Source organism: Aethina tumida, chromosome 2 (genome assembly GCF_024364675.1).
Source record: "Aethina tumida isolate Nest 87 chromosome 2, icAetTumi1.1, whole genome shotgun sequence".
Taxonomy (NCBI): domain Eukaryota; kingdom Metazoa; phylum Arthropoda; class Insecta; order Coleoptera; family Nitidulidae; genus Aethina; species Aethina tumida.
In genome coordinates this window covers 22734025-22758757 of record NC_065436.1, presented here as the reverse complement: position 1 = coordinate 22758757, position 24733 = coordinate 22734025, and the positions used below count along the sequence as shown (strand labels likewise).

The 24733-nt window shown below is 29.1% G+C and overlaps 1 protein-coding gene across 1 annotated transcript; it reads right to left on the bottom strand.

The window, feature by feature from the left end:
* Window positions 1-376: 376 nt before the first annotated feature.
* On the bottom strand, window positions 377-23678 carry LOC109594244 (zinc transporter ZIP1-like). The gene is made up of 4 exons (XM_020009452.2): window positions 23428-23678; window positions 18172-19080; window positions 17906-18115; window positions 377-952 (listed from the first exon to the last, which is right to left on the bottom strand). Exons 2-4 carry the CDS (start codon window positions 19001-19003, stop codon window positions 837-839), a joined length of 1158 nt encoding a protein of 385 aa, XP_019865011.1. The 5' UTR covers window positions 19004-19080; window positions 23428-23678; the 3' UTR covers window positions 377-836.
* Window positions 23679-24733: the final 1055 nt, after the last annotated feature.

The following is a 24733-nucleotide window of genomic DNA, read 5'->3' as shown; positions in this document are numbered from 1 at the left end:
ATCTGAGGAAGGTCCGAGATCTTCCTGGGGATGGATTGGACTTGCAGGTGTTGGATCCGTTAGCTCCCCACTGCCACTGGTTTCTGGAGCGTTACTGAGCCCTAGGACAACGACAAGGTGGATCCATCCTGGGGAATTGATTTGTTTAATTTTGATGATAATATGACAAGAAAATTATACATTTATAGATTATGTATATCACAAAAATGTTCACTTTAATTAAACTGTTCCATTAGTTTAAAAGTAATGTCTACTCATCTGCCATTGAAGCAACTTAACATTTTTGTAATTTTGCTTATGTTGTTGTTATTTAAATCAAGGTTTCCATTAATTCTTTCTAAAATTGGAAATAAATTTATTTTAATAAAAAACGGTATAATAAAAATATTGTATTAGCTATTATTAAATACATATATTAAAGTACTGAAATATTTATAATATTTTATAGGTGTACATAACTATAAAAACATTTATACAATATCGAATACTATTTAGTTGATCATTTGTAACAGATTCAAAAAGTAGAACCATGCATATTAGCAAGTATGATATGACTACATTATATACATTGACTGTCCTACTGTTTTCAAACTGTCGCATACGCTACATCAGTCGGATAGTACAAGAATACTCGAGAATCGATTTCAAAAATCGAGAGCGATTGCCAATTTATTCGAAAATAAACAAATAACCGAGAGGGTTCTAATAGGAAAAATACAACTAAACAAAATTCAATCGCCAGATTTTATCAATCGCTATGAATACTTATTTTGTTAAATAATACTAATATTAAATATTTGAGCTTAGGCAAGAAAAATCAAACTGCTGCGGCTTGATCAATATGTGTGATTGTGGTCCTCTGCACCAACGAACGAATGGTGGTGGTGTCCAGTGTGGTCATTGTTATGCTGGTGGGAGTGTCCCTCCGGTCCATGACTGTGATCGTGTCCACCTGAAACAATAGAAAAATCTTAATGAAAACGTCCCGCCTAGGTTACCTAACATTCGTGTCAGGAATTTAAATTTCCGGACGTATTGAGTTTGTTAGAGAAAACATGTTATTTTTGTTGTTCAAAAAAAAAAAAAAAACGAAAGCTAATTAAATTTAAGCACATATGTTTTTGAATAATTGAGTTTTAGTTCATAAACCATTTTCTGGTAATAAATTAATTTAATGTATGTACACGTGTAAAATCTACAATGTATTTACATCAACTACATTTATCATTTGATAAAAATGTAATTTTTGTTTAATATGCGCATTGTGACCTATAACAAAGTACATTGTGTAGATTTATACGGTTTATTTATTTGTGTGACTTAGAAACAATTCTAAACACAAATTCTTTATTTTTGTATACAAATTTTATATAAATACAGTGACAATTGTGGTGAACCAATTAAAAACAAAACATATTAGCAATGAACTACGTTTAATTATTAGGTTTCGTAAACTTAACCAGTCATAAATTTAATAAATAAGCTACACATCCCGTTAACTTAGTGTTAAAAATAATTTATTAAATTGTTATAAAATCTAAACGTATTAATTAAAAAGAATAATTAATCTACAATATGAAATAAATCTTGCATAATTTTACAATTGCATGTCGGGTTATTACAACGCCAAACACTGTTGAAATATATTTTGTAAAATCAGAACATAATTGAGGAAATTTATTGGTAATACGTACGTGTATATTAATTGACAATATTATAATCAATCTATGCAAAACAATAGTATATTAATATTTAATAACTTCTAATAGTCTAATAATAATATAATTTTATTTCAAATTCTACAGCAATTATTAAAAATTTAATACTTATAATGTAGGAAACAAGAACAAGATAAATGTATACTGGTCAATACAAGTTTAAGATATACTTATTAAAGAAACTAAATTGATTCAAATGAAAGTGAAAATATGAAAAGTAGAATAAGTATCGACAGAAAGTAAAACGGATAGACGTAACAAGATTATACGTTGCTGTTATACTACACAAGATGAGAAAAAAAAGATACGGAAGACCAATTTTGCACAATTTTACTGTTGCATGTTTTATTCAGTAATATTTTTTTATTGATTCTGTTTTTGTGTCTACATTAAATAATATTAGATCTATGTAAATAAAATAAATAGGAAGAGATAAAGATATACTAACAGTAGCAGAAACATACTTGACAATCTGTTCACTTCCTAGTACGCATTAGTATTGTCAATAAAAGTAACGTACACGTGTTCACCTCACTCTTAATGACACCTTTTAGGATAAGTTTGTTTGTCTATGTGATTTAAACAAAAGCATCTATCTGGTTAAAAACCCAGGGCCTTTTATTTAAAAAACTTTACAAACAATTAATATTAGCCATAGGTTAATTATTGAATTTAATTACACAAATAAGAAAGTAATCATTTATTAATTTTCGTTTTACAATAAAACTGGTTTTGTTAAATTCGATAATATTCAGAAGGCATTCTTCCAACTCCGTCATAGAAAATGTTCAGTTCAACGTGGATGTCAGTTCCGCCTGGTCTTTTTTGTCCGTAGTATTGATTTGTTAGTTCTTGCTCAGCCACGTGCACGTCATCAAATGTTCTTTCAGAAGAATCTTTTTACATTTAGTTCAATCACTGAATTTAAACTGGAGAAGACGTTACAAATCTTCGTCTTAAGGTGTATGTGGATTTAATGTTTTCGACCACGATCTGTGATGTACGAAGTAGTATCGAGATTATAACTATATTTTTAATCTGTTGTAATCAAAAAGTTTCATAAATTCATATCTTGAAAGACTTCCTATACTAATAATTCGATAATATGCAATTTATACTCATCTACTACTACAATCATACAACGTGCTTTGTAGTTAGCAGTGATTATAACTACTACCAATTCCAAGCAAGTTAAATGAGAGAGGAAGTATAAATGGATATTAGTAACACAAATTAGTAGTAGTCGAATCCATAAACTCCAGTTCATTTATATATAAAACTTATATATATAAGTTAAGGCAGTCGTTCATTGGGAATTTGTGAGTCGAAAGAATGAATGCAATTTACTGTGATAAACTTCAGTGACATTTAGTATTCTTATGCAGTAGTTGGTGTGTGGAGTCCATGTTTATTTGAAATAATCTGTCATTCCCAGAAAATGAAGACCATCAAGGGATGTTGGAGCTTTGAAATGGGTGACTTTGAAGTTTATGTATCCATTGTAAGTTTAATTTTAGAAGAATCCCTCGTACTCAAAGTAAATGAAGTAAATTTTATAGTCAAATATGTTCTTCGTAGTCCTCGAAATATTTCAACAATGCTTCCATTGATTTCTGCTCCAACGTTTCATCAATTTCTTTCGTCGCAGAGTGTATATGGTTTAATAATATATTTGACCTCCAATTATGATGCACAAAGAGTATCAAGCGGTGTATGACGTTTTATATTCGAAATGGAAACGACCACAGACTAAATTTGTTATAATCTTCGTATATCAAAAAGTTTCATAAACCAATATCACTACTACTATTAATTTGTTACTAATATTCAATTTACACTCATCTTCTGCTTTCATACAACCTACTTTGTAATTAACTGATTATAACCACAGCCAATTCCATAGTAGGTTATATGAGAGAGGAAGGGAGTACAAATGAACATTAATAACACAAATTAGTAGTAGAATTTACACTCACAGTCCACAGTTTTATAAAACTTCATGATATCCCAGTGATTACTTTAAACAGTATTAAAAATCATAGCAACTTACTATTATGTTTATACATAGCCACCTTGTTTAGATAAACTTATGCCATATTGTGACAACTGAATTGTGAAAAAAAAATATAGCCGGATACTCTTATGCACATAGAATGGGTGTGTTCAGTTGGAGCAAAAGCAATCATCGGTCTTTTCGTGCCATCGATGACATGTGATAAATAACACGATTCCTACAGGACGAACGTATGCGGCCAGTTGAATTGATAATTCTGGATTGAAATAGGGAGTCGTTCACTGGGGATTTCATTTTTGTCTCTAACAAATGAATACAGCTTACTGTGCCCAACTTCGATGAAATTTACTATTCCTATTCAGTAGTTGGCATCGGAGTCAATGTATAATTTGAACAATTCGATGTTATTGGCTTGAATATTTTGAAGCTGATATCCTAGGTACTTCTTTTTCTTGAATATACTGATAATTTATTAGTTTTCCATGCACCTCACTTTTAGATCTGGGATAGATGATGTATTCAAAAAGCGTTCTACGTAAATCTTGAAATATTTCAACAATTCTGCCACTGATTTCTGTTATTTTGATGCAGATACAGTTAAAGTAAACGACTTATGATTTAATTTGTTGTATGCTTCGCATATGAAATGAGTTGTTTTAAATGAATGAGTTAGAGTTAATGGTTTCTGATACAAATTTGTTAATAATAAACATGTTATACCCATCTTCTAAAAACACGTAATCTACCTTGTAAATAGCTCTGGTTAATCCTAGAACCAATTCCATGGTAGGTTACATGAAAGTAGAAGGGGGTATCACATGAATATTCATAACAAATATGTAGCAAAACCCATTAACTTTGGCACACTCATTTACAACATTCACTCGATATACGAAGCATAAACAAACTAAAACAAGAGTCACTTACTTACTGCTTCTTGAGATTCAATGGTTAGTTTTTAAATTTAGTTTTTAAATTAACTAAGATATTACCGTAGTTACTTCCTATGGTTACGTTTATATATGGCCAATATGATTTAACAAAAAATAAATAAAAAAACAATTGTTCTTAAGTTCTTCCCAGAAAACGTGATAAAATGCAGAAAAAAATTAGCCTTGATGACGAATTTCATTAGAAAACTGTTACCAATTATAAAATTACAAACCGGTAACGAAGATGTCTTCAGAAAAATCATCAAGATGGTATACGAGTATTTAAACGGAAATTCCATATTTATGACATGTTTAAATTAACTGGAAATTTGCTGAAAACCAAACTGTTGTGTCCTGGTAAAAACAAACTTGACCTCTACAAATGAAGGATGCCAATCCCCAAAACAGTTAACATTCCCAAGAATTTATTTCTTGTTCCACATTCATAATGTAAAAGCTTAACAGTTAACACTATTTTTTTGTGGAAAACATATGACACGTTGATTATTAATAAACATGTCAAATGTGTATTTATAACTGCACAATGTGCCGTACACACGTCCGAAAGGATTAAAATCCAACATAAAACTCAAATAGAAAATGGTTAACACAAGTTTCTCTACAAACTTGGAGAAAATTAATTTTCCCAGTAACGATTAAACATATTCGGTATGCCTCGCCACATGTAATTCAATTTTTTAATTATCCTCACCAGCTTATTTATTAGGTAAATGGCAATGGAAAACAAACGAGTAAATAATACTAGAAATCGCATGGAAATTACCGACTTTCGTAACTAAAATAAATCGCGTCTGCGAAACGCTTCGATTAATAAATATAAATTCCGAAGATTTACAGAAGCGTCCAGAAGTACATTGTTTCATAATTTCCCTCTTTATAAGTATGAAGTATTCGTGGATACCTATGGCGTTGCGATTTGAACAATGACGAGTATTTAAAGCCTGACACAATAGCGTATTTAAATAGACATTGAAAATGCAATCTACTTCACGCAGTAGACAATGGCTATTGCAATAAATCGATAATCACACGTAAACAGAGTCTGCGAGTTAATTATAAATAGAATTAATGAGATACATGCACGGTATTTAGAAACTGTTATAGAATCGGTTTGGTTATTTCACACAGATAACGATCTGGACAATATGTATTGTTTGATTGATGCAAGTAGATAAGTAAAATATTTGCCTTCACCTTCATCTCGATTATATCAGCAAGTGGTTAAATTGTGTATTTGCTCTCATTGACCTAAATGTATTTCCTTTACAAAATAGGTCTTCGGGTTAATCGAATATGTTACAATTTAAGCAACCCGCTTTTAAACTGCCGCAAGTGTTTTCCCACGTTTTGAATATTGCTTAGGTAATATTAATATTTATTACCACCTACAAACAATAATGGTTAACCAATGCGAGGCTCATATTAATTACGTACGTAATTATTGATTTATTTATTCAGTTGTTTGTGAATTCTTACGAAATTCGCGGTTAAAAAAAGTAAGAGCGTAACAATTTATTTAACACTTCGAGGTATTGAAGAAGACCCATCAATGGTTTTAATTGCGTTTTTATTCTTCTTGCGTTTTTAATGATATTTTCGTGTTTGTGAAACATGTAACAGGCGGACCATGAAAAATAAACATTTAGATCCTTTCATGGTCTGTCTGACTGTTATGCAATAAAGATATAAAGGCAACGAAACGTTAAGCAAATGGAAAAATTAAAATAAAACGAAAGACTCAATAATAATCAACTGAATTATTTCCAAAATTAGAAAAATTTGTCTAGTGGAAATATTGAGAGATCCTGTTTTATGGTCGTAACTCGTTGTCTACTACATAGTTCAATAAGTTCCGAGACTAACAACGAAAACAACATTTTTTTTTAAATCATTTTTATTCATCAATATAATCTCCTTCTAGAATGATACAATCGTTCCAACGCCTTTCCAACATTTCTATACCATGTTTATAAAAGGATTTATCCTTTGCTTCAAAATAGGATTCAGTTTCGGCAATAACCTCCTCATTCGAGCCAAATTTTTTTCCCTGGAGCATTTTTTTGAGATCAGCAAATAGCTAGTAGTCGGTGGGGGCTAAATCTGGCGAATACGGGGGGTGGGGCAGCTAATCAAAGCCCAACTCGTTCAATTTTGCCTTTGCCGAAAGCAATCGCGGCACCCACTTAGAAAAACCTTTTTCATGCTCAATTTTTCATGAAGGATCGTAAATACGCTTCCAGATGATATCTGTGTCATTTCTGCAATCACACGGACCTTCACTTCGCGATTTTTCATTATGATTTTTAACACTTCACTCACATTTTCCGGTGTAACGGCTTCCAATGGCCTACCCGAACGTTCCGCATTGTTTGTGTCCGTACTACCACGTTTAAACTCAGCATACCACCGACAAATCGTTGGTTTGGATGCAAAGGAGTCCGGGTAATGTTTTTCAAGCCATTGCTGGGCTTCTACGGTGTTTTTACCCATTAAAAAACAATGTTTTATCAACACGCGAAACTCGCTTTTCTCCATTTTTCAAACAAATCACAAAGTGACTTTACTCTAACCTCGATAACTCTGCTGTTTGTGGTCCGATCGACATGAAATTTTTACACGTTTCATGTAAAGGCGTACTCTAGGGAAACGTGGCCAGTTAGGTACTACTAGGACCATTTCTGGATAGTCTCGGGACTTATTGAACGATGTGTTATATTGGCATTAGCAGTTTGTCGATGACGATTATTAAACATTATTAAGTAGCTGGTCTCTATGGTAGAAAATCAGCAAAGAAAACATTTTTTTTTTATTAAAGAACAGTTTGCTTCTTTAGGAGTCTATGTAATGTCTTAGCCAACTCAGTCCAATTGAAAACCTTTGGGATAAAAAGAATTCTACAAAAAAGTGCAAAATCAGTGGAAAGAAATATCGAACGATTGTATTGAAAAACTACTGAATTCAATGAAAAAAAAGTTTTTAGAAGTTATTATAGATAATGGATATGCTCCCAGATATTAAATAGAGCAATGAAAAATGTACGTACGGTTGTTTTATTTTATAGTTGCTCTACTTTTGGCCATTGAAATTTTTAAAATATTAATAAATACCTAAGTATACCCACTAATAAACAATTATATTGCCGTATTGTTGTTATCAAATGTTATGCAGTATTAACTGACAATAATTTTTTAAAAAGTTGCTTACTTTTTTTATTTTGTGGTCTTTCATTGTTCTCTGTGAATTTAGATTTATTATTTACTAGCGGTCTTTTGATTACTATAATTATTTAATCATTGATTGGAGTAAAACTACAAGAAAAATTATAATTTATCGCAACCAAGAACGAGGAAAACAAGTAGAGTTTATGACCAAATAAGTCACAGTCATAGATAACTCGAATATCAAAAAAAAAAAAAATTAAATCTGGCAGAAATGGTACTTGCTGAAATGTTGCTATATTTATGTCCAGATCAATCTAGAAAAAAATTTGTAACATTTTATAGAATAAGAATTAATCTAGGAAATTCAAATTATCTACGTCCAAAGAAACGTAGTGTAGTTTGCGAATGCCGGTAGCACTGCCAAGTCAAAAATGGATTAACACAATCGGATGCGAGGAACAATAACAATATTTTGGATATTTCCTGTTGGGAAATTAGCATACAATGCAACCGGCTTATGCACCGCCGTTCCACTTTGCATGCTTCATGTGATTGTGCCCGCTTCGAAAGTCGATTTTCACAAATTTCAAATATCACCAATCAAGGTTTCCTCGCATGGATATCAGTCCGATCGCAATCGTAGCACAGTTTCTAATTATTAAATAATCAATAGAATTTGTTGGAAGCGTTAAATTGTCCGTTATCCTTGATATATTTAGAGTTTGAAATTACTTTTCCTCAGCAAGGCTACGGATTTCTGTTTGTGCCATTCCACTCTTATTACCATATACAGTTATCGAGAATAAAAGTAATTGTGTGATTGCGTTCGCGCAAAGAGAAACGTTGGGGTGTATTGTTTGTGCAATTTGCTGAAAAGAATGTTATTGTAAATCGGCACAGCTGGATTATAATTTAATTTCGAATTAATACAAATTAGTGAAAACATGAATATCTTAAACGTAGGCATGATGGTTTTTTTTCTTTCGAAATTATTCACTGTCCGGTTCGTTGTCCCCCTGAACTCACATTTCTAGTTTTCGATTAGTGTCGACTTTGTTTTAAGTCGGCACCTTTTATGGAGGCTTATTATACACCGGACTTATTGTACCTATTAATATTTTTTCTTATTAACACAAGTTATGGACTAATTATATTATGTAATAAAGGAAATGTTGGTATAAACTTTTTCCAATAAGATTATATTGGAAATATTATAATTTCAGAGATTTGCTCTGACTTAGGTATTTATCTGTGAGTTACTGATCTGAGCTAATATTGTTTTTGTTGCTCTATTGAGGAAGAGAGTGGTCAACTTTTTCTCAAATTTACATATGTTTTATGTAGATGTAGATCTTTTTTATTGTAAAACACAAGAAATAGTATAATTTTAATCATTTATTCTTAACGTATTTGACTTGTGAAATGCTGATCTAATTTAACAAATAATGTTCTTGATGATCTATTGAAAAAAATAGAGCAACTTTTTCTTTAAAAGATGTTGTATATTATAAAAAACTACATTAAAATATAGACTATGAAATTTTAATCTTGATGGTCTTGAAAAAGGGTAGTAAACTTCTTCCTTTTAGAGATCATTTATATTGTCAAAAACTAGATTTTCAGTTAATATTAAAATAATATCTAAATAAGTTCAAGATCTTAAAATATTTGACTTACGATGTTGTCTCACAGGAATAATCTGTGTTGAACTGATCTGAACTAACAAATTTTGTTCTAAATGTTCTATGGAACAAAGTAAAAACTTCCTCAAATTGTAGATGTAACTATATTAAAATATTGACTATGATATTTTAATCTTGAATGAAGAAAAGTATTTAACTTCTTCTTCCATTTAAAAACTTTTATATTGTAAAAAGAACTATATTTTAAAATAATATTAAAACAACATTGAAATATTATAAAATGGTGTGGTCTTAAAATATTTTAGTTACGACAGTATCCCTTTTTCGTCCATTTAAAAATCTTTAATATTGTAAAAAACTAAATTTTAATGTAATATTAATAATTTTGGAATATTATAACTTCAGTGATCTCTTTAAAAAATTTGACTTCAATATTTCACTGAAATCTGTGAACTAGCAAATTTTGTTCAAAATATTCTATTAAAGAAAAGTGTACAACTTTTCCTCCAATTTAGAGAGGCTGCATGTTGTAATAATTAGGTTTTAAAATAAAACAAATTTACAATTAAACTCTTGAGTTTAACCAACAAATTATTCAAGACGTGACATGCAAATAAATTCGCGTTGGGCCCATTAACCTACTAGTTTAGTTTTTAACGCGGTCCGTCGAAAAAGTAAACAGAGAACGGCATCGCCCAAGCCGACTGAACTGATCACGTACAAGGTAAAGAAAAGGGAAACATAATCGGTCGGAAAACTGGCGTCGTTAGAAAATAAGTGTCAGTACAAAAATGTTATTGACCGCGACTAACCTTCGAGAGTAATCAAAACTTTTGCTTTTCGTATTCGACCAGCTCGTATCATTTGTCGGTCACGCCGGGTCGAGATCCACTGAATCACCGGTCGGCTTTCTACTCTCCGGTTGTCGAAACTGTCTGCAATGCAGCACTCCTTCATGGGACTCCGGCGTGATTAATTCAATTTTTGTTGGCCGTGTTCTTAACGTTGCGGGCTTTTCCAGAAGAAAGCCAACAAGTTAATTAAGATACTAAGTTGCGTAGATTGCTTAGCAGTAGTTTAGATAATCCTTGATGGATTTATTTAAAATGTTAAAGAACCAATGAACAACCACATATTGGATAATCAAAAACCATGAATATTTTTTGGAAATTTGCAAGGCATATTTACTACAATAAATTGAATTTAGCAAGGTAAATGATCAAGGATTTATTTGATTTTAATAGAACGTCATTGAAAAGTATTTTATTATCATTGGCAAAATTAAGGTTTGTCTATGTTTATATGTATATATATTTATGTCTATTTAAATATTTTAAAACAATATTTTATTTTCAAATGATCAATGCTTTTGTCATGTAAATTTAGTCCACAAAAGCCCTTTTTAAACCAAATATCTTCAGTATCCTTTAAAAATAAAAGACATGACCAACAAAATAATTTATTCATTACTGTACTTTCTGTTAGTGAATCAAATTTACAGTGTCAATATATAGGATATCCGCAGTTTTTTGTCTCGTATTTGTTAAAGTATTCAAATTATAATTGGACGGTTTAATTCTTTAACAACAAACATTTTATCATAGCAATTATAACTAACAATTCACATTTATTTGCATTTATATCATTTTATTATTGGTTGACGCTATATTGTAACAAAAAAGAGAAAGCAGTATTAAAAACCAAGTACTTTTTGAAACTGAAAAATCAGCAACATTTGGGAGCTTCGTTTGTCTCAGTATTTGTAGTTATCTCATTGGCTAGAGGCACGCCTCAGCTTCCCTACTTTTCAAACAATAGCCCAATCTTAAAGCGCATGTGCGAAAGTTGGAAACAACAACATTTACTTATGAAACAAATTGGTGCGAACAGGCAAGAAAATTTACGCACAAAATAGTCATTGAAATTTAATATAAAATTGTTATTGTTTGTTTAATTGTCGATTTTACAACGTATAAGGTTCGTGTATTTTTATATGTGAAACAAATAGTAAACTACTACTAAGAATAGCCTTATTTAATACTTAAGTTTATAAAACATAATCATTTAATCTTCGTTAAATAGACAATAAAGTATATCATTTACATTAGTAGAACAACACAAATAAATTTGATGAAAGCCTTGTGGTATATACTAAATACTCCAACCAAATGAATAAAAAACCAAAATTTAACAATCATTAATTATATTAAATAACGCCCTTGACGAAATTGTTGATTCATGTATCAGATCGGATACAAGGAATACCACTAAAAATCTTTTTTGCAGTACCAATTTATCATGGTACCAAGAAATAAATCTCCGCAATTCCATGCAGGTTATTATACATACATTATTCCAGTTTTTCTGTGCACCACCCAAATTAAAGGCAAGACAAGTTTTTCAACGACTTTGACTTTCAAGAACGAGGAAATGGGTTTTTGATACCCTTGAAATTTAGATTTTGTGGTCACCTTATAAGCACGCCTAATCGTACGCCTTGCCATAATTGATTACATGTCTCCTAAATATCTTAATCAGCTAAAATAAAAGGTCATTAAATTATATCATTTTTATGACATAATTGTTTATAAAAGTAATTAAATTATCTTATTCTTTAATCATACGAAATCATTTTATATGGTAGCAGTTCACTAGGTTACATACCAAGCTCGTCATTAAAAAGTTAAGTAAAAAATTATTTAAATCTCAATCGACATATCAACATACATTAACAATAAACATGTCAACTACAAAGTTACCTTGTGTGAATTTTTCGCACAAATTTATGCGTGTTTAATAAATTTTAAAAATTAATTTATTCAGCTCGAAACAGACAACGAATATTTTAAAAAATATATTAATAATTAATACGGCCAGATGCCTATAATTGGATTCTTGTCTGTTAACTGCATATCAATATGTTCAAGACGTTATAATGATATCCACCTAAGAATTATTTACTGTTACGTATTGGAGATGCGAATCGTGAAGGAATTTGTCTGCTTTTATTAACAAATGGCGATGAGAAGACAATTTTATTGTTCTTTTGACAGAGTAAATATACATGAGATGCCTACTACTACCGTTTTAAAAATAGGAACATGAACATAAGTACTTTTGTTTAACCGTATGGTTAAATTAACTAAATAACATGTATATTTTTGTACCTTTTAAATCTGTTTTACTAAGAATGGCAGTTTATTGCTGACTGCAACAAGAATACTAACAACTTGATTCACCCACATATTATAATTTATTGGGCAACAAAATGTCGCAAGGAGTATTGAACTTGTGCTATAAATAAAGTGGCGGCAAAAATCTAAACGATTTTGCTCATATTTATTAACGAATAAATTGTTTAAAAGAACAACAATAAATTGAAAATATTCACACATTAATTAATTGTTGTGTAATAGCTTTATCAAAAAAGGTTAAATTTCAAAAATATTTTACAACATAAGGTAGTAAAATATTTTAATAGTCACAAAAGCAAATCTAAAATTTCTGCTAATTATTACCATTATTTAAGTTATTCAAATTCAATTATTCATAAGACATGATAATAGTCAAATTAAAGTGTATATTAAAATTCTACAGATATAAAATAATAACTGCTTCATAAATAAATATTTAACTTTAAGAAATTAAAAGACTAATGGATTAAAATTAAATCGTGATAAGGATTAATTGAAAATTAATGTACTGTGATAAGAGTTGATATTGAACATAAAATTGTTTTGCCTTTAAAGCACATTAAAATGAGTATAAATTTTTAAATTTTGCAGTGGTGATTAATTGATAACCGAGAATAGTTGATGGCTAATTCAAATGCTTCTTTAATGGATTAATAAAACCGCTTGCAGTAAAACTACACGTGACGGACAATTGGTTAACATCTATTATTGAACCCCAGCTCTTGTATAACCAACATTTTTAGCAGTTAGAGTAGTTAAATGTGATTGGTAAATTTGCATACCACTTAAAACTTTCATTGGAGACTTTTACCCGTTTTCAGTTATATTCATATTAGTTATTAATTAATTAAGCTATTATTATGTACTAAAAACATTTTTCTTTAGGGGCAACAACATATTGCGTATAACAAAACCGTTATGGCGAGGTAACTTAAAAGGACTCCATTGTTAACACCTACAAAACTCTTTGTTCTTTCAACATAACAATTAAAGTTAAACGGAACTTGAAATGTAATTTAATGTGACTAATCACACAGCAATGTATTAATATTTTCTTAGTTCAACAACGATATTTATATATTATTCTACATATTTATGAATCTATTGTATTGGACATAAAAAAAAAGATTATTAATATCTAAAAATTTCAGTACATGTCTAGATATTTATCCTTATAAAAGTAGAGTTTAGAAAGTACGAAAAAACCTCAACTTTTATCTAAAAATGTACGAAGAAGATTGACGTGATGGTAATATATTTGTCAGACGTCCTAAAAATGAGAGATTAAGCCCAAAGTATGTTTGTACCACTTTAAAACATGGTGGCATGGTATGGGCCCAATTTGTCACATCGAAAGGATGAATAAAGAAAAGTACAATAACGTGTTGTAATTTATTATATTAAATTTTGAACAGTGGGAAGTGACACTAAAACAAAACATCTACAAAATTAAGTCAAGAATGCACAAAGAACAAAAAAAAAAAGTTTTAGAGTAGCCAGCTCAATCATCTGAATTAAACTCTATCGAAAATTTACGGGTGGTAAAGGCAAACATTTTAAAAAGCATGTTGACCTTTTCAAGAAATTCAAAATGTTTCTATACATAATCAATGTATATTTATATATATCTGATCCAAATTACTTTAATATTTTTACTGTAAACTAGTGTCTAAGGACTACAAACTTATTCATGATTAACTTACTTCAATTTTCAGCCAACAATAATATATGATTTGAGTTACATCATAGATTTGAAAATATGCAAATATTTTATGCAGAAAGATAATTAAATTTAATGAATTACAAATTGAATTAATCATTTTATTAATATTCATAATAATTTTTCTAGCATAAAAAATAATTCTGTTTTCAAAAACACGTGACACTTGAAGACCTTCTTTATATGATCAATCTTTTATGAAATCATTAGATTTAAATGTGATGATTTATTCCTGCATATTTTGAGTCACGTTACTTAGCCAATTATATTTCTTACAACTTAGTATTTCTAAGCTTGTACTTAAAATATTTTTTAAAGGTCAATTAAAAGGTCAGCTCTTTCATATAAAACACAGTAAATTTAATTCATATCCGGATAAGTCGCAATCAATCAATGTGTAATATTAAATTATTTATTGAGTTTCAAATTAAGACAGTCGGTAATCTAGTTCCAATAACTAGATAACTGTAAAACGACGTAATACTGTTCTAATTAGTCACACGTTTCTCTTAGTCTTTCTGAGATATTCCCATAATGTAATCTCATTATATAATTTTCTCACTGCATTGAATTGTTCAGTGTAAAATAAGGAAAACCCAGTAAAGTTTGCTTATACAATTTTCTGTTTTAGAACGAGACAAATTTCTACTTGCACAATTTAGAAAAAATAAGACATTAAGAACAGAAGTAAGTATATATTTTTAACTATCAAACATTTATCTAGAATATTTATTCAGCGTTGGCGAAATAAATTCCAGTTGAATCGTTTTGCATAATTCAAACCATGACCATGTCTAATTTAACACATCATCCGCTTTTAATTGGAACATAAATAATTCATTTTGTCGGCTCTTCCTCAACCATTGTTACGTTTTTATTGTTTGGCGCATTAAAAGATTTGATGTTGTCGTAACAATGCCAAAACTTTCAGGAACTGTTAGGAGATATATAAAAAACAAGTGTAAATAATTCGGTACCCAAATCCTCCTTGGTAAACAAGTTTTTATAGATGAAACATCAATTAACATGTCTATGTTAATATGTGCATGTGCGTCGTTCATTTACTTTATGCAAATATTTGATTACAAATTACTTATCATAACAAACAAATATGACAAAAAATTTAAAATTACTTCTCCGTAACAATTTACAATGAAATAAAAGTAAAAGTAAAACGTTACTTTCTGATTATACTAATTTTAAATCAACCAGTTGTGAAGACATTAAATTCGGCGCAACTTATTAAATTAATAACTGTAATTTAGATTTATTAAAATAAAAATAACTGTTTGCGGTACAATCGGTTTGTTTATACTGCGTAGTGGCACCAACGTGCCTTCACGTGTATTTGCACATCACCAAGACGGATCTAAGTAAGTGAATCACTTAAAATGCGAAATTAGGGAAACTATCAATTTAACGGCAAGTTGAAACATCCTGTCTTATTTCATTTTTGGCATTTCGTGTAGCAACAATGTCGACAATTAGTAAATTCCGCTGTTCCGTAGATATTTTATCGAGATTGAAGGTTATTGGCCCAACATTAATGGATTTATGGAAATATTTGCATAAATTTGGTGACAAATTTTTGAATACCAATATTGCGAATATTTCTCAAAAAAATTATGTAATCTTTATTGCCCAAGATTAAATTCAAGAATCTCCTTTTTACACGATATTTATGTATTAAACAGTAATATTTCTAATACATATATTAAAACATTTGCCGAACTTTCACTCTCGATTATTGGCAAAGAGAAAATATCCTTTCATTTAATAGCAATTAGTATCCTTAATTTTAAATGTTTTGTAATTACTTCATTAACCTTCAAGAAAACATGTTCTTTAAAGAATTTTATGAAGTCAGACGATGATTTTATATATTTGATAACTTGATTTTTTTATAAGTAATTTGTAATAGTATAATTATTGACTAACTCATATAGGTGATCAAACGTAATGGAATGCAGTCATTGCTTAATATTTTTCTGCTATTATGTATTATTACTTTTAGTGATCAGTATTTATTTATTTGAAAATAAAATGATTCACATTGAATACTTAAATATTAATGTGTTCATTACAAAACAATATAAATATATATAGTATATAGAAAAAGTGAAAAATTTAAATATAATTATTGATAAAAAATTAAAATCAGCTTAGTTGGCCAAACTGAGTCACACTTTCGTTTTAACCATCATGCGCTTCTAATTAATATATGTATTAGAAGTAGACAATTTTAATATACTTATTGATAAAGAAATAAAAAACAGCCATTAAAGTGAGCCAAACTGACTCACTTTCTTTTTACGAATCATATTAATTCTAATTAATGTATCTATCAGAAAAGTAGAAAATTTAAATACATATATTTTTAAGAAAACAACCATTAAAGTGAGTAATTTAATTAATAAAAAAATTTAAATACAAGCATTAACAAAAAAATCCAAAAATGGCCAAATTGACTTACACTTTCCTATTATATACTTCTTATTAATATATAGAAAAAAGAAAATTTAAATAGGATGATAAAAATAATAAAAAATAATCATTAAAGTCAATTAAACTCTTTGATTTTAACCACACATGTAAAGTAGAAATTTCAAATATGATTGATAAAAAAGTAAAAAAACAACCATTAAAGTTAGCCAAACTGTTTCACACTTTCATTTTAACCACCTTGTACTTCCCTCAATGTCTAATTAGGAAAAGTAGAAAATTTAAATACACTTATTGATAAAAAATTTAAAAACAGCCATTAAAGTTAACCAAACTGCTTCACACTGTCATTTTAAGCACCATGTACTTTTAATTAACATCTGTCTAAGAAAGTAGAAAATATAAATACACCTTGTTGATAAAAAAATTAAAAAACAGCCATTAAAGTAAGCCAAACTGCCTCATACTTTCATTTTAACCACCATAACTATTTTCTGTACATGAAAAGTAGAAAATTTAAATGCACTTATTGATAAAAAATTTAAAAAACTGTTATTAAAATTAGAGAAACTGACTCATTGACAATCATCATATGCTTGTTATTAATTGGATAGACTATATTGTCAGTTATGATGTGACCTACAATATGACCTATTTAAGTGATACCCACACCTTCAGAAATGTTCTAAAAGGTAATGTGAAGCAAACCCGTCAAATCTTAATTCTAGTTTCATGTTACCATGTTATACATGGTTATACATATTCCATTCATTCGTATTAAATATTCATTGATTGGGGATTTACCGGACATAATTCGTTTTAGTTACAGTCACTAATAGTAGTTTATTTTTACGGTCATTGTTTTTCAGAATACGCATACATATAATTTTCGTAACAGGTATTTCTGGCATTTCCAATAAATAATATTAAGAACTGACGTTACATGCATGCACGTAAATTTGCGTCATATGAAATTATTGGTTATCCAGTATAATTATTCAATTTAAAGTAATTATTATTGGATCGAATAGAAATAGATTTACGGAGATGAAACACTTACTTATAAATTGTAGACCAAACATAAGTGCGAATCCCATTATGATGGCCATTAGCTGCCATATGCCGCGATGACTATTTCCTCTTTCTCTGGAAAGGACTTCGAAGAAAACAACGTACAGAAGCGTGCCAGCCGCCATACCTTGGAGTATGGTTGAAATCAAATTTTCCGCATTGTTCTCACCATCACTCAAAATCAGTCCAATGCCAATTCCTGGAAGTCACCAATAATTAGAATCCAATAAATTGTATCAAAGGAATTTGACTTACCTAAAGGTGAGACAACGGCAAACGTGCCCATGTACAAGAGCACGAGCAACGTTTTCGTTTTGGACGTGGCCAATTCGGTGCCGACGCAGAAGGCAATTACAAATTTATGGGTGGCGATGGCGGCGAACAGATACCAAACTTTTTGCACCGACGCCTCCAACCCCACGGCCAAACCTTCGAACACGGCGTGAAAACTCAGTGCCAACACGGCCAAAAATCCGCTGAACGAATTCTGAAGTTCGTCATCCATGACGTGGTGACTGTGACCCGACTTCTCTATGCTGACCGAGCTCATGGAGTTGAGCAGCTCCTTGTTCGAGGTGCTGATGTAGCTCAGATTCCCGTCGTCGAATTTGTTCAACGTCACCCTGGGAATGGTCAGTTTGTTCTTCCGCGAGCTGCATCGCATCGACAACGTTCTGTGCAGCTCCGTGTTGTGGGTCCTGCTGTCCAGACAACAATGGACCGCTTCCTCGATGAAGTAGACGAAGAAGAAACCGATGCAGAACACCAACTCGGACATGGGCACCCCGATGTCGGGCACCGCATGTTCGGCTTCGAGATGTTGAAAGGCCGTTCGTACTTCGGGCTGCAGATGTATGAAGGTGGTGAACAAAAGTACGCCACCGCCGAAACACAACAACAACGATACCAACAAGTTTTTGTCACCGTTCACGGATTTTATCGATATGAGTTTGGTGAGTTTGATCGGTAACAGTCCTATGATGAACGACACGACACCCAGCACGCACATGGACACCACTTTCGCCACTATGAGGTCGTCGGCCTCCCAAAATTTGGGGGAGGTCGTGTTGTGCCCGATGTCCTCCATTTTCAGTTCCGGTTTATCACAGTTATATCACAATGTTTCTATTGGTTGCTTCCACAGCAAACTTGTTTATTGTGTATCTGAAAGAAAAAGTGATTTTATGAGCTGGGGGAATTGTGCATTGAGATAATTAACGGTGTATTTTATTACTTTTGCAGGATTGATATTTCATACGATTAAGTGAATTCCTCAGTAACAGTCCGGATCTGTTGTACTGTAAATAAAGCACTTGCGACCTTCACCTGGAGTGAAATGAATCCTTTCATTATTGTGCAATATTTATTACTATTCAGACTTAACAAATTGTACGAATAAATAAAAAATTAACAATTAACGTTGTACCTATTATTGTTTTCCAGTTGTTTTAACATTAAAATTAGATTTGATCGCGTGTGGTACGAAGAACTTTTAATAGCCGGTGTATTGGGTTTTTTATATGTAAATACAATAATTTACAAGTTTTAATTACTGTTTATTATAATAATAAAATTCAAATTGGAGGTTGTAAAAATTGCTGAATATGTAAAACGCAGCAAGACTCGTTAGCTTTCACGAAACTATATTTTAAGTAACTTTATTAGTTTTTGTCTCTATTGAGGTGCTAATTTCAATTACTCTCACTTTTAGTCTTTATTAAATTAAATCCACATTAGAAGCTGTTGTAAGGATTATTTAATAATGCTTGAAGGTTTTAACATTTCGAAGAAAGTGACGACCCACCGTTTTGCATATTGGGTCATTCCCATAATCAATAGAAATAAATTAAGGAGTTTTTAACATTTTCAAAAATTTAAACAAGATTTATTTATTTTAGTTACATCATTGATGTAACAAAATGTTTTTGAACTTAATGCTGACGTTTGTGTTGTCAGTAAACGTTTAAATACATCGTGTCAACATACAACATTTAATATGGAATAGCACGATTTTCTCGATAACATCTTCCAATTAGAAGCATAGAAAGTTGAATTCTGATGAACCATTTGAATAGGTTGATAAATTTATTTATTCACTATTTTCCTTTGAGGTACAATGCATATTACACCTTCAAATGTAAAAATATTACTTAGAAACCTTCCTGGAATTTACTATTTATGTTTTCTAATTTCAGTTAATACTTCCGCATGAGTTTTTCTTAATAAATCAAAAATAAGAAAGTAATCCAAGCATTACTTTATAAGGAGGATGTCACCAATATTATATTAGGTACTTTGTTTAACGTCTGACATCATACTTAAATACTTAATAGCGTTAAAAGCATTTTGTTGTTATTTTGCGTTTCGTGTGACATTTTTTTATCTAAGGCAGTTTATGGCAGTGAATTTTGTTTTAACTTTATTAAATTTAATTAAATGTTAAATTATGCAACGCAGAAAAAGTTTTGAAATTTCATAATGTGAATAACCAATAAATAAAAAGTACCTATAATTAAATTATTTTTAAAATGTGTTACAAAATCTTCTCTTGACTAATTCACTTTTTTCAACACACTGCATATTTATAAAAAGGCTTAAAAACATAACTGCTGTTTTAGCAACACAAACTTGTTTAGAAATAATGTGCTACTTAATGAAACACAACAATGCACAACGTGTTAACAAAAATGTCGCATGGTTTTATAAGTGTGATAATAAACTTCAGTAACCTGAAAGTTTTTTAGTGGAAGTAATGGAGAAAATTAAATCCTTGAAAGAATTTTTTTATACTTGTGAATTCCTTTGAAAATTAACCCACTTAAATCTTTGATGTAAGTGCTAATTGATTAGATTTTATATCGTTACTTTTAGGGGAATAACCAATAGATTGTATAATGATTAATTCATCGTTAGATAAATCTGTATATTAAGTTTATTTTTTCCTAGTAATCGTAATTACATTTAATCATTTATGCTAGTGTGTAATTAAATGTTGTTTTGTTTTTAACATAACAATAATAAATAATTTATTATAAAGATATACTTTTTGAAATTTGTTTTATACATAAATTTTTATAAAGTTATAAAAACGTTTCCTGTTTGACCAGTACCAACATAATTACCAACAAGTATTGTTCTCTCAACCTTCAAGAGAACACCATAAACGTATGTGGATGAATAATTCGCATTGAGGTGTTTTCCGATTAAAACGATCTTAAGCAATTCTTTGAAATCGTTTTCGAAAGCAAAGCGTTTAATTTAATCATCTGTAGCATTAAAAACGTAATCCGATAAAATAATTCAACTGGCTAAATATAATTTTCTAATTAATAATATATTATAAACAGAGTTTGAATTCAAAATCATCGACGTGTTTCGGAATTTTTAATTGTTTATTGAAATTATACAAATGCAGATTTTTAATTAAAATGGATAATATAGAAAACTTTATTATTTTGATACCAGTTTTATTTTTTGATAAATCTCGTTCCAATAATAAATACTTATATAAGAATGTTACTTTGGGTGGTTTGATTTGAATATTTGATAGATTTATAAGTTATATTTAAAAGATGTTACCTAATTGAATTGAAAATATGTAATTATGTATTATTAAATAACTAAATCCTTCATAATTTATTTAAATGAAAGTAACTAAAAATTAACTATGAAACTTAATAATTATTTAATATTTGTAGAACTTATTTCAGTAACAAATTCTTGAATTAAAATAAAATAAAATAAATAAATATAAATTATATTTAAAAGTTGTTAATAAATTAGAAATATACAATTATATATTATTAAATAACTAAATTTACTTAATAATTTATTTAAATGAAAATTATTTATTTAAAAATTAATTAATTTAGTATTTTTATAAAGATAGATATTTTACTGTAAAATATACTTATTCTAAGTAAAACTTATTTCAGTAATAAATTCATGAAGTAAAATAAAAATGTTACTTTGAATTTGAATCTTTTATAGAATTATAAATTATATTTAAAAGTTGTTATTAAATTGAAATGCAGTACGCAAGAACATGTAATTATGTATATTTAAATGACTACATTTTTCATAATTAATTTAAATAAAAGTAACTCATTTAAAATTTCACTACCTTGATATATTTTTTTAAATGTTAAATATTTCTCAGTAAATATGTACTTAATCTTTGTAAAACCAGACACAATTTATTTTAATCAAAGTACCTAATTGAAGTAATTATCAGTCATTAAAATTATTTCTAAGGAATTTAAAACGATAAATGTTCATATAACAACATGTCTATTACGAAGAATAGTTTTATTTTGTTACGTTGAATGAATTACGGACTTGATGAAAAAACATCAAAATATTCATTTATGGTTTAATTTGGAACAACTAAATTAAAAGTAATTATGGCCATAAATTTTATCGTAATTCGTTGTCATGATTATTTATTTAAGTTCAAATGAATAAAACAAACATAGTTTATTGTTAGACATGAGTTTAAACAAAAGTACACACAGAAATTAAGTTCTGTGTAATATTTTAACCAAAAATAAAATTGTAAAAAACTTATTTTTATTTATTTAGTAACAAAATAAATCATTTGAATAATTTTATAAATCACATATTATTGTAGAACACAATAACGTTTAATTTGAACATGTTAGAAAATTAATTAGTCCTTATATGCTATTTTAATGACTTAAATTTAAAAAATCATAAAACTTTACCATAAAATTAATTTAAAATTATTCACAATATAAAATAACAACACTCAATTTAAAATTAATTTATACGCTATACATAAATCAACAATAATGAACAAATTTATAAATTGTGCATAAAATAGATTAAATATTTAATTTATTAATGCATAAATTTGACTATATGTGAATCACAGGCATGATTCGTTCAGAATATATTGTGGTAATAAAATTATTAATTAAATATTTACTCGTACTTTATGAAAACAACGATTTAAATTCAATAATAAATAAACAAATTTATAACGATTACATTTATATTTATTTAGCAAATTACTGAAATAGTTTCCCATTTATAATTTGACGTAATGTTAATTTAGATATTAATAAATTATGTAGTTCATTATAAACATTTTATAGAGATAGGAGATAATTTAATTAGCGAGGAATTGTTGAACCTAGGCATAAATTGTGGAAATATAAACAATATAATATCTGCTATTGTCATTTGATGTTTACAAAATAGTTTGAAGCTTCCATTAAAATTTATATAAATAATTTATTGTAATCATAAAGATAAACAAATAAAATTATAATAAGTTCCATTTTAAATATATTTAATATTTAATAAATATATTTTGTATAGCCAAACGTCAAAATAAAGTTAATATTAAAAAACTAAATACATATTTTTTTATAAATTCAAAATAAATTAAAAAATTAAAGCATTGAAATATTAAAAAAATAAATTTTATTTTAAATGTTGATATTTTAAGAAGAAATAAAATTAAAAATAATAATAATAATAAAATACCAATAAAAAGATCCAGTAAAAGTTTTCGGACTAGATGCGACGACGTTGAGGATTTGGCGGCAAACGATCATCTCAAGCAACCGAACGCCCGGCACACGTGTATCGCGACACGACCTGTCGATGTCGACTGAAGACCGAGAGGGAAACCAACATTTTACCAACGGGCGGCCTTTTATCCAATTATTATCGTACGCGAATCGAAACTCACAGCCACTAATGCACTAAGGTCGGCTCGCCGACCGGCAATGGCAGCCGAATGTTTTTGCATCACTTTTGCAACGTTCCTCCACCACCGAAGTGGCAATCATCATCCGTTCACCTAATACGCACTGGAAGATTCGATTCGCCAAGTGTTTCGCAGCAAACAATTGTCGGACACCAACGTGTCATTCGTACTTTTAAAATAATAACTATTGTCTACAACTAGGTGTTATCGTGGAATGGAATGAAAATGTTCAAAAAGAATTATAGTTGGTTAAACAAAAGCAAATAAATTATCTCTCATATTGTATTGGTTTTGATGTTTTATCTTTTCAAAAGAAAAAGTTTTATTGTGTTTAGGAAACTGATTTATCAATATGTGTATCAAAATTGTTGTCATGTGTTTCATCTCACGAAAATGTGATAACATATGTCGTTTTTGGGCTACCAACATGATTTCCTCGGTAAATATAAGAATTTTTTCCTTCTAGAAGCAGAATATATCGTTGTTATTTAGTACTAATTAACAAAATTACTCCTGAATCTTGACAAAATCATCTAGTCTGTACTTGTTTTAAAAAAAGAAACTTATCAATACGCATATCAAAAAAGATGTCACATATTTCATCTCACAATTTCTAATATTATCTTGTGTAAATAATTTTAATAAAAACATTTTATACACTTCAATTATTTAATTGAAAGAGACATTTTGTTGTTTTTAAAAAAGAAATTTTTCAATGTTTATATCGAAATAGATGTCACATATTTCATCTCTCACAGATCTAATATGATCATGTGGAAAATATATAATAAAATAATTTTAATAAAAACTTTTTTTCTAAATTGACTATTTAATTAATTGTTATTTTATTTCGACATAATTTTTGGGTTACCAATATGATTTTCTCAGTCAAGATGAGAATTTTTTCCGTTCCGAAAAAACTATTTTATAAAATCTTATCAGACTGTATAAATAAAATTACTCCTTGGCTCACCATCTTAAAACACATTAGCTCTTATATATTGAAAAGAAAGTTTGGTTCTTCAAGTGAGACATCATATAATGAAACTTTTTATCACGTCGGCTATTTAATTTTTGGAC